The following is a 12136-nucleotide window of genomic DNA, read 5'->3' on the forward strand; positions in this document are numbered from 1 at the left end:
GGCTATTTTAGCAGGAAGTTGGGGAAGGCCTCTCTGATAAAGTGACATTTGAGGAAGACCTGATTGAAATGATGTGTAAGCCTTGAGGTTATCTAGCAGAAAAACTTTCCAAGCAGATGGAACAGTGTGTACAAAGCCCAGGGGAGGGAACTTCTTGACTTGCTTAAGGAAGAGCACGAAGGCCAAAGAGGCTGATATGAACTAGAGGGGAAGTGGTAGCAGGTGGGCCAGAGGAGCTACCTGAGGTTGAGCATGTCAGGCTTTATAGACCAAAGTCAGGACTTGAGATTTTGTTATGAATAAACATCAGAAGTCATTGGAAGGTTTTGAGAAGAACAGTGATGGGATGTGACTTGCAATTTTAAAGGTTCACTATGGCTGCCATGTGGAAATAGACTGTAGAGAAGCAGAGTAGAAGCAGAGAGACCCATTAGGAAGCTATTGCAAGAGTACAGGTGAGAGATGGTGGTGTGGACCAGGGCGTGGAGGTGGAAGAAGTGATTGGGTCCTAGAGATGTTTAGAAGGAAGAGCTGACAAGATTTGCTGATAGATTGTTGTGAGGTATGGAAATAGAGAGGGATGAATTTACCATTTGTTGTGCTGGGGAAGACTGGAGGAGAAGTTCGTAGGGGACGATCAAGAGTATGGATGTGGGTATGTTAAGTTTGAGATGCTCATGAGACATGCAGGTGGAGATGTTGAGGGCTCAGTTAACCATATGAGTCTGGAGTTCAGAGGAGAGGTCCAGAGTAGAAATATAAATGTAGGAGCTGTCAGCGTTTGGTTATAAAAAGCTCTGAGACTAGATGGGCACCTAGGAGAGTGTAGTTAGAGAAGAAACCAAAGAACTGACCCCTGGGACATTGCAATGATTAGAGGTCCAGACAATGAAGACGGATCAGCAAAAGAGTCTGAAAAGCATCAGTAAGAAAGGCACAAGGAGAGCAAAGCAAGAGTGGAATCTGAGAAGCCAAGAGAAGGGAGTCATTGCAGGAGGAAGGAAGGATTGTTTGTATCAAATATATAAATTTCGCGTTGGAGTCAAGCAGCAAGGCTCTGTGCTTTTCTCTAGGAGATCTTGGTACTTAAGAAAGAGGTGCAAAGAAACAGGGATGGATTTCAGCTTGTGTGGGAAAGAATGTTGAGGGCATGTGGATTAATTATCTGTTGCCCTGTAACAAACCACTCCAAAGCTTATCAGCTTAAATCAACAACCATTTATTTAGCTCATGATTTTTGGTGGGTCAGCAGTTTAGGCTGAGCTCAGCTGGGTAGTTCTTCTAGTCTGAACTAGGCTTGGCTGATCGCAGCTGGGCTGAGATGCCTGCATGCATCTTGGCTGAGATGCATGCATCTTTAGTCAGCTGGAAGGTCTGCTGGGCTGGCTTGTTGATGACAGCCTTGTCTGGGGTGGCCAGGTAACTGGGACCTCTTGTCATGTGGTCTTGAACCCTCCAGCAGGCTAGCCCTGACTTTCTCACAAGGTGGTTACAGGGTTCCAAGAGCAGTAAGAAAAGAAGCCCCAAACAAGCTTCAAGTCTCTGCTTGTATCATGTTTGCTACTGTCCTGTTGGCCAAAGCAAAACACATAGTCAAGTCCAGAGTCAGTGTGGGAGGGGACTACCCTAAGCTTGGTTACTGGGAGGTGTGAACAAATTGGGACCTTAACTGCAACAGTCCACCCCAGCATGAAGTTGAAACATACAGAGAAGCAATGGATGATTTATCTGAGTTGACTGGCAAGTAGTATTATCTATAGTAATTATTCTCATTATGATCTTTGCCAAGTACCATAAAGGCATGTTAACAATTTATCACCTATTTAGAGGACACTGAAAAGAAATAAATAGAATTACTAAAATTAGAATATTAACATAGCACTGCACTGCCAGGAAGAATAGAAACTTTTCTACCCATTCTAGTTGAGTGGTTTAAGTTGTGCAAAGATTTCTTTTAAAAAAATTGTTTTAGAACAAGCTATTTTTTTTCTTGAATTTGCAAGGAGTCTACTCTTGCTAATCAAATTTAAATACTTAATCTCAGATTTTTATTAAGAAATATTAGCGTATGAAACAAATACAAATAAAGAAAACAATGCCTACCCTATTGAATGATTTCTCCATTTGCTTCATAATTTTACCATAACAATATAATTTTGTTAAAGACTGGCTATATCATTGCCATAGCTGTGGGAGAAACTTCACCTCTGTTCAAGTTCAGTTGATCACAGGAATCTCTGATCATTTGGGAAGATTTTAGGATGCCACATCCAAGAGCAAGCCCATCACGCATCTATGTTTCTAGCTTCCCCAACTTGCCACTTCAGTTTCCTCTTTCCTGCTAGAGCAGGACTGCATGACCCTTCAGAATGGGGCCATTAGATGGTCCAAAAAGTTTTGCAGGTGAAAAATAGGGGAAGCCAGTGATCTGGTGGTCATTAAGATATCTTTAAAAAATTTGTTTTAAAACTGAAGGAAAAATGAAGATTCAGCCACTTGCAGACAACCAGATGATGTTTCAGGTCCTTTTCCTTATATAGGCTTTTGGTGATGGCTGATTTGTTGTTCCATGACTGGGATTAATGAGCAAGGATAGAGAAGCAACAGCCATTCGCAATGGGTACTTCAGTGCAGTGATTGCTCATGATTGTTCAGCAATCAATTAATCCCCACCCCCAAGATTGTTCTTCCAGGATCCATGTACACCCATACTCAGAATGGGGATTATAGAGTTCAATAGACTTAAACTGCAACCTCTCAGGTGACACTTACTTTCAAAGACATTTTTGTTACTGTCATGAGTGGACACACACACACACACACACACACATACATATATCTCACTCTCTGTTTTTGACCAGAAATTCTGAGTTGACAGGTCCATGTAAACATAAGTCTATAAGATGATGCAAAGAATAAAGCCAAGTTGGGTTTTTTTTTCCCCTCCAGAAATGTGCTCATTCATACCTTTCCTCGGAGCAACAGTAATAGCCAGAAAATCGTTTCAGGCTCAAATGAGGGAAAGGGTATGCAAATGCTACAAAAACCATTAAATATTTTGTGCATGTGAAATAGGTTGCAAGGAGCCTTTCCTTCTGGACCTCAGTGAAAGCCTCTTTGTGCCAATGAAGCCAGTTGGAAGAGTAGGGACCATTAACTGTGAGATTCTGAAAACGATCCAAAGGTGTATGTGTGTTTGCACACCCAGCACTCAGTGATCAAATAGTTAATGCCTCATTCATATTTTCCTGAACTACATTCTTTGTATTCCTTTTATAGTGAAAGAGATTGTGGCCAAATAAACTGGGAAGTGCTGAATTAAACACAACAAGATGAGTCTCTTTCTGACAGGACTGATGAGAGCCTTTGATATGCTGACGTGCTGTAGGAATACCCAAAGAGGGAGTATAGTAATTGACATCTCCCAGACTCATGCTTGTCTGTGCATCCTTGGCGGGGAGCATCTCCCGTGGCCCCGGCAGTGCTCTGTGGAACGATCGTGGCCGACTCTGCCTTATCCCACGGTTGTGAGCGGGCACTTTCATTGTGCGTGGTTTTTAGGGTGCTAAAGTGCACAAAAGTGTACAGGACTGAGAATCCCAAATTCCCAGAGGATGAGAGGGGGATGGGAGGAGGAGGAAGAGGAGCATCCACCAGGATACCCAGCTTCCACTTAAGAAGCTGCTTACTTATGGGTCAAGGGCTGCAATTTTTTTTTTAATTTTATTTTATTTCTTTATACAGCAGGTTCTTATTAGTTGTCTATTTTATACATATTAGTGTATATATGTCAATCCCAATCTCCCAATTCATACCACCACCACCACCCCAGCATTCCCCCCTTGGTGTCCATACGTTTGTTCTCTACATCTGTGTCTCTATTTCTGCGTTGCAAACCGGTTCATCTATCATTTTTCTAGATTCCACATATATGCGTTAATATACGATATTTGTTTTTCTCTTTCTGACTTACTTCACTCTGTATGACAGTCTCTAGGTCCATCCATGTCTCTACAAATGACCCAATTTTGTTCCTTTTTATGGCTGAGTAATATTCCATTGTATATATGTACCATATCTTCTTTATCCATTCATCTGTCTATGGGCATTTAAGTTGTTTCCATGTCCTGGCTATTGCAGACAGTGCTGCAATGAACATTGGGGTGCATGTGTCTTTTTGAATTATGGTTTTCTCTGGATATATGCCCAGTAGTGGGATTGATGGGTCATATGGTAATTCTATTTTTAGTTTTTTAAGGAACCTCCATACTGTTCTCCATAGTGGCTGTATCAATTTACATTCCCACCAACAGTGCAAGAGGGTTCCCTTTTCTCCACACCCTCTCCAGCATTTGTTGTTTGTAGATTTTCTGATGATGGCCATTCTGACCCGTGTGAGGTGATACCTCGTTGTAGTTTTGATTTGCATTTCTCTAATAATTCGTGATGTTGAGCAGCTTTTCATGTGCCTCTTGGTCATCTGTATGTCTTCTTTGGAGAAATGTCTATGTAGGTCTTCTGAAGGGCTGCATTTTATTCCAGTCAATTTTCCATTGTAGGGGCCAGATGCCAGTAGGTGCTGAATTTGGACAATTGACATCAGAACAACAAGGGATTTGGTGAACCTCTGCATAGATGCTTCCTGATTGTCTCCCACAGAGGGGAAGGCAGTGGGTCTTTAGCTCAGCCCACCCACAGGCTGATGTGATCCAAGGAGCACAAGCCTTAGCAGGGGTTCCCAAGAGCCCATTTTCCCACAGGTTCCAGAACACCAGTGAGTGGCCCCAATGAAAGGCGAGAAGGCCCTGTGTCTTGCCCTGTGTAAGGCCTGCCTCATCTGGGACATTGTAGGAGACAGAAAGGGAAGGGGCTCTGGCCTGTGGCGAAAGCTCCTACCCGCAGGGGGAGCCCTGGCTTCCAGGGCTGATTCACCACTCCCAACTCTGTCCTGGACAAAACACCTAGCCTCCTGAAATTCCTCACTTGCTAACAAAGGTGACAATCACCGCGTCAGTGGGTTGTCATAAGGATGCATTAACAGTTTGAAAGCATTCAGGACAGTCCTTGGCACATGGTAGGTGCTTGTGACGGGGAGCTTTTGGAGAACATGGGTGGTGTCTTCATATCCCTATACACCTGTATACCTGACACAAATTCCAGCACAGAAGAGGTGCACATAAAGTCTTTCCTGAATGAATGAATAGCTCAAATTGGTAGATTCAAATGTAAGTGGTTGCCAGTTAGCTTGAGTGACTTAATCTTTAGGAGTCAGGCTATATTCTGTAAAGAGACCAGCCGAAGAGAACCATGTTTTATGCATGTCCCTCAAGATGCCATGTGAATCAAACACTCTGCAACACTATCCAAAGCGCCGCGTTTTAAAAAGAGGGCACGCTTACAAACGCCATCACTGCCTTGTCCCTAGTCACTGGGGGCTCATGAAAAAGAGATGGGAATGGAGGGCTGTGCTCATTGAACTTCTCTGTAGAGCTCAGCACTGGTAAACACACTTCACAACAGCCAGCTCCTTAACCCATGCTGTAGTGTTGGGTTTGTTTTTTTCCTTTTCCTGTATCGTGTCTTCTTTGTGGATAAAACCGGAATGAAAGGCTGCAGACACAAACTGTGCGAATAAAATAACCTTGAGAGGAGGCTGCTCTAGTTGAAACTTACTGTCTCCCTGTTGCTATGGTTACCTCCAGCAGGTCGCCCAGTGAGAATGGCTCTGTCATCAGCAACGAATCAGGGAAGCCCAGCTCGGGGAGGCGCTCACCCCAGAATGTAATGGCACAGCAGAAAGTGACAAAGGAGGAGGCATGGAAGAGAAATGGTGAGAAGCCTTCCCTGCCAAGCAGCACCCCCGAGCCCAGCGCACACGTGCGCGCACGCACGTGCACAGGCTCGCACACCAGTGTGCCTTAAACCACTGCCCACTCTTCTCTCTACTGTGTCCCGCAAAGGTCCTACCTACCTCTTGAGGTAGTGCCTTACGCCCTTCCCTGAATTACTCTGTTTCACTTCCTCTGCCCTCTGTGCTTATGGAATTATGCAGGGCCTGAGAAAAACCCTATACAAATTGAGCTGATGTTTGCTTAGAGATTTTTCTCATTTGGGGGTGAATTGCCTTGATTTGTAGCACCAGGTCCACGAGGGTGGCAGGTTTCTGAAGCGCTGCTTGTCTTGGAGAGTCCCCTCATTTTCTTGCCCTGACTTGCTTGGTAAGTTTCAGGGCTTCAGTCTGTGCCAGTGAGCCCAGATATTACAAATCCACCTCTCCCAGGAAAATCAAGACAGTAATAAATCTGTCATCATAAAAATCAGCCTGTGCTTGTCTTTATTCTCCAGGCAAACGTAACCATTTAGTTTCTCCCTGGTGCAGACCTTTTCGCCACCTATAAAGGATTAGTGTTTGGGGTTATTTACAAGTTGTCAGAGCTGCCTTAGTGTACTGTGGCACCACCTGTAGATCTCATCTCTTAGACATCATTATGCAGCCTCCCTCCTCCTGATCCCACTTTTGTTCTGAGCCTCATCTCCACTCGGTCCTTCTGTGTGTGATGCTGGCTTACTAAAGCCCAGATTCAAGGAACCGGTGCTGCCACTCAGATCAGGGAAAATTCCTTTTGGATCTCAAAGGGTTGTAGGTGGAGTCCTACAGAAATGCTGGGTGAAAAGGCAAACAATCTGGCACTCTGGTTAGCTGTGCTTCCCTTTTACAGGAATTTGATGAAGTGTGGTTCAGGACTCTCCCTTGAAACTAGTGCCAGAATATTCGTTTGTTTTCGAACGTCACTTACTTCTTTCTTTTTTCTGACCAAAAAAAGAAAGAATGGCACAATGGATTTGTCTTGTGCATGGAGAATGTGGTCCCTGTTCCCATTTCCAACCATTATATAAAGCATTTCTTTAAACTGTCAAACTGATTTGCTTCTTACATTTTTTCTTTTCCTGATCCCCCCATGCCACACAGAGACTGTGCTTTCCACACCAGAATCAGGGTGTGACCTGTGGGGTTTTCCTGGAATATCACCCTACCCGGGACCACCAGAAATTCTGCCCATCGGCAGTCTGCCAAGGCAGCTCACAGCGGGCCACAGGAGCTGTGGCTTATAAAGGGAGATGTGAACTTAGCCACTTTCTCCTCTTTCCTCCCAGAGTGAGATGCTAAGGCAGGTGGGCAGAGGGAGTGAGGCAACCCAGAGACAATGCAGTGAAGCCATAGGGGAAGGTTGTTTTAACCAACTGCGGTGACTGCCATTGCCTCTGACCGAGATGCCCTCCTGCTCCTCCTTCTCCCATCACTCCCCTCCTTCCCTCCTTCCTTTATATTCTTCCCGGAAATGTATAAAGTCGAGTCAAAGTCCATCCTCCCCCAGATACCCCATCACCCACCCCAGTCCTCAAATGGCCTTGAATAACTCAGTGTGTGTCTCTCTCAGACTTTTTTACTATGCATATGACAACACACATGTGTCTTCACATGTATCAACACATGTTTTTGTTGTATTGCTTTATTTTATTTTGTGCAATGGGATCAATGTACCTACTGTTCTGTGTCCTTTTCTTGCTTAAAAATATGCAATATACAGACTCCTCTGTCAGCAAATACCCATTGACAAGATGATGCCTTTCCCCGTGCCCTGCATTTAATCTGTAGAAGAGGAGGGGGTGGGGTCAGTTTCAGACCCCATCACTCCCCAACCCGGCTGGTGAGGCATTGACTTCCCTAAATGTTCCCACTGACCTTCCTGTTCTTGTTTTCCCACCCTCTCTACCTGCCTTCTCGTTCTGTTTAGGTCACTTTGATTATTTAAATATCAGGTTCAGAAATAACAACAGCCGGGTGCATGAATAAAATGCAGTTACTGTACCAGGTTGAGGTTTTAACGTGTTTGTTTTATTAAAAGGCCATCCTTTCTCCAAGTTTACAGTGCTTCGTTGCATTTTATTTTTGCCAGAAGTAAACCCAGTGAATTTTCGGACTTCTTGGTCACTTGGTCACTTCTCTTTGACCAAACGTTCTCGTTCAGTGAGGTTTCACTTTGAAAATTTCAAATAGAAATGAGAGGACCAACTCGTTTAATGTAAAATTCAACAGATGCTGAAGCACATCAGAATTCTAGACTGGACCTTCAATGGAACCTACACTTGTCCTTTTTTTTATCAAAGGGCTCCACTTAATCACAATACTAGGTTGGAGTTCACCAAAAATATCAATAGCATATTTTATTGGATTAGAAGATGAACAGAAGGAGGGAAGGAAGGAGGGAGGGAGAGAAGGAAGAAAGGAAGGAAGGAAGGGAGGAAGGAAGGAAATAACATTGAATGGAATTGTGGAAAAACTAGAAGGTGTAGTTCCATCACATTATCAGCTTGCAAAAAGTACTTGATTGTGTGAATGTAGCCTCTGAGAATAGATTATTCTCTTGGTATGGAATAATCAGAAGTTGTTTTTATGGCTTAGTATCCACTCTAGAGGTTAGGGTTACTGAGGTTAATTAATAAATGTTCATGTACCAGGCTATCATTCTAAAACTCTTCTTGTTTTCCACCAGGTTTGTTGCATATGTAGCTTCTAATTTTCTACTTTTTTGTGAAGATAAGAACTTTAAAAGGAAAAGACACTATTCCACTAGCAACATGGCTGGGGGTGGGTGCGGGGGAGGTCCTTATAGCTCAATGGCCTCATTAGTTACTATAACTGCAGGCAGTTTTAGAGTCTGTTTCAAGGTGATGTTTAAATATAAGTGGGAAAGATAGATGTGAGAGCTAGGATTTTGAAAGCAAAACAATTTGGCATTCTCTCAACTAAATACAGATACTTAAACTTCTGAACCCAAACCAATGTCACCTTAGAAAGAGTGTTTTCCAGGAAAGAGTTAAAAATGAGTTCAAGGTGAGAACATTATGTATTTATACCTTCAGTCATTTAGAAGAAAGAACCTCCATAAACCATTAAGGATGCACCTTCCTTTAAGACACCAAGATTTCACAGCCAGGTTTCAGAATCTAATCACGCCTTGCCTCCTAGTGGTCGTGGGGCAGGTGGGGCAGGAGGAGGTCAAGGATCAGAGAGCTTGGCAGATGAATCACTACTTTCTTAGCAGGGGCCCTTGAGGATTAGTCAGAAATATTAGCTCAAAAACAGTTGCAGTTTATTCTTTCTTTGCCTTCCCAGTGAGATGAAGACTCACTTATTATTTGATAAGCAACACCAGAGGGCAGTGATTCTAGTTGTAAATTATTTGTCTTTGAGCTTTAATAAAGATTCCCCAAAAAAGAAAATGTTTCGTTTAAGAGCATTTTCTGCTTCACATGGGAAGGTTCTCCCCATGCCAGTTCAAACATAAAGAAATGAAATCCCCCTTTCCAGCCTGATTTACTGAAGTTCACACCAGCAATGCAAATAAAACACAAATAGATACAGGGCGGATGCTTGGTGGCATTTACTGTGATGATGTGATGATGTTGTAGGATACTTCCTCAATTTCACTGTGGCCCTTTTCTTTAGCATTGTCCCGTGCTTTTTTCTTTAGGGACAAATTATGCTTTAAATATTCCCACAAACCTGCTGTACTCACATAACATTTTAATGTATTAATATTTAATGCAATGCCTTTTAATGTATTTTTTCCATACAGTCCTTTTGGGGGGGGATAACTATTTTGCTCTTAAAGAAACCTAGAGGAATTATTATGCAAATCTGAATATGACTTTGAGTGATAGTGGAAAAGAACTGCAGTTTATACAGTTTCCGGGGTGTTCTTTTCCTGTCCCATTATAGTTATGCTCCCCCCTTTCCCTCCACGGGGTGAGGAGTAAGGGTGTCACAACCCAGAAGCAAGAAGAATGCTAGGTATCATCTCTTCAACCTCAGAATGGTTAACTTTTACATGTTTACTTGTTGTGCAGGTACTAACAGCATCTCTTTTTCCAAGTCAGGAAATTTTAGTCATTCCTTTATTCATTCATGTATTCAACAAATCCCTATTGAAAGCCAACTGCATGTGAGACATTGCTAAATGCAAAGGCATGAGCCTTTAAAAAGATGGGCAGGAATGGAGCTCTTGTATTCTAGTGGCAGGGGGTGGGAGCCGATTAAATCAATACAACAAATCAATAGTGATAAATGCATTGAAGAAAATACAACAGAGTGATGAGGTGAGTTTTTTTAGATTGGTGGATAAGGAAAGTCTTTTTTAAGCTGCAACTTGAAAAATAAGAAGGAACTAGGCACGTAAAGATCTGGGGGAAGAGCAAATGCAAAATCCTGGAGGTGGGAACAAGCCTGCTGTGTTCAAGAAGGCCACTGTGGCTGGAGCAGAGTGGCTCAGGGGAGAAGTGGGAAATGAGCTCAGCAAGGTAGCCAGGGCCACATGGTACAGGACCTTGTAGGTCACAGTAAAGACTCTGGATTTTATTCTGAGAGAGATGAAGCCTTCAAAAGGTTCTGATCAGAGGAGTGCTGTGATCTGGTTATCTTTTGAAAAGATAATCCATCCTGGCTGCTGGTGGAGTGTGTATTTTAGAGGTAGGAGGACAAGAGTGGAAGCTCAGAGGAGGGGCATTGTTTAGGAAGTGTATTGGTTACTTATCACTGCGTAACAAATTACCCCAACATCTGGCAACTGAAATGACAATCTAAATTTATTATCTCATGTAGTATCTGTGGGTCAGGAATTCAGAAGTGGTTTAATTGGGTGGCTCTGGGTTCAGAGTATCTCATGAGGTTGCAGTCAAGATATTGGCCTGGGCTGTAGCCATTGAAAGGCCTCACTGGGCCTGCAGAACCCACTCATAAGATGGCTCACTCACATTATTGTTGTCAGGAGTCTCAGTTTCTTGCCACATGGACGTCTCCATAGGGCTGCTTGAGTGTTCGCATAACATGACAGCTGACTTTCCCTAGAGGGAAGTGATCCAAGAGAGAGCAAGGTGGAAGCAACAATGCTTTTTTATGACCTAGCCTTGGAAGAGATACATTGCCATTTCTGCAATTTCCTGTTTTGTTACACAGGTTAATCCTATGTGGTTGTGAATATCAGGAGGCAAGAATTACTGGGTGCCATCTTGGAGGCTGGGTTTCATAGGAGTTGTCTGGTGGGAGATAATGGTAGGAAAGCAAGAATTGCCCAGCAAAACTACACTCTAAAAAGATATATGCATCTGGTAACACATCTGAATAGAGATTTTCCTCTGTCATTGGCTTCTTGGTGGCCTACTATTTACAAATAAGTCCACAGAACCCAAAAATACTCCAATTATAACCCATGGTTAGACTCTGAGGTGTTTTAGCCACATTGTACAATAACAATTTACTTGGCTTAACTTGACAAATCTTCTGTGATTATGATAAGTGACAGAATGGTACAAACTATGTGTTTCTCAATAATTTAAATGACATCCCAGTCTCTCGAGACGGGAGGAAAGATGAATACACTTCTGTTACATTCATATTTCATATAACACCTATTTTGCTCCTAAATTGCCGGCTGGCTTGGTTGTTTGAACAGGCTTAATTTATCTCTTGCCGAGCCATGCTCAATAAACTGTCATTCGTATAATAGTTACTTAATGGGAATGTGCTTTAAGAACTAGTAAATCAGCAAGATACCGCTGGCCCTCCGAAGTCCTCCGTCAGCTTAGCTATGGAAGCACAAGCAGATGGCTGTCTTTCAGCAATCACAGCAGAATCCTCTGTCAGAGGGGAGAATTAATTTAACAGAGTGTAGGTGGAAATGGCTTTTGTTAATTAGGGGAGTTGTCTGTAGCTTTAAATTCATTTCTCGGGTGGTTATTTCTTAACTTTCTTTTGTTTTAGACACATGAAAGAAACCAAACCCTAGTCATTGAAGAAGCAGACTTTAGAAAGAAAGAAAAAGTTTCAGGAGCAATTACTGTGGCTGACCAGGGAAGACTCGTGACCTTCACGTGATGCCAAAATGGGTAGCTTTGGTGGCAGAGACTAAACTGAATGCTGTTATTCTCTTGATTGTCATATTTTAAGAATAGTTGCCAGGTTTGGCCAAATGGCACTTTTCCCATCTCCGACTCAAACATAGAGAACAAATTTACTTTTTTTTTTTCCAAGTGTGTTCTGTCACAGTTTTGAAGGAATGGTTTTTACTTTTTAAAT

At 42.8% G+C, this 12136-nt stretch overlaps 1 protein-coding gene across 1 annotated transcript in view; it reads left to right on the forward strand.

The window, feature by feature from the left end:
* KIAA1549L (KIAA1549 like) overlaps positions 1-12136 on the forward strand; it is a 293894-nt gene that overhangs the window by 209343 nt on the left and 72415 nt on the right. Inside the window, exon 12 of the mRNA XM_036862584.1 lies at positions 5706-5830. Within this exon, the coding sequence (XP_036718479.1) occupies positions 5706-5830 (125 nt within the window). The remainder of the gene's footprint in view (positions 1-5705; positions 5831-12136) is intronic.

The sequence above is a fragment of the Balaenoptera musculus genome, chromosome 8 (assembly GCF_009873245.2).
Source record: "Balaenoptera musculus isolate JJ_BM4_2016_0621 chromosome 8, mBalMus1.pri.v3, whole genome shotgun sequence".
NCBI classification, from domain to species: domain Eukaryota; kingdom Metazoa; phylum Chordata; class Mammalia; order Artiodactyla; family Balaenopteridae; genus Balaenoptera; species Balaenoptera musculus.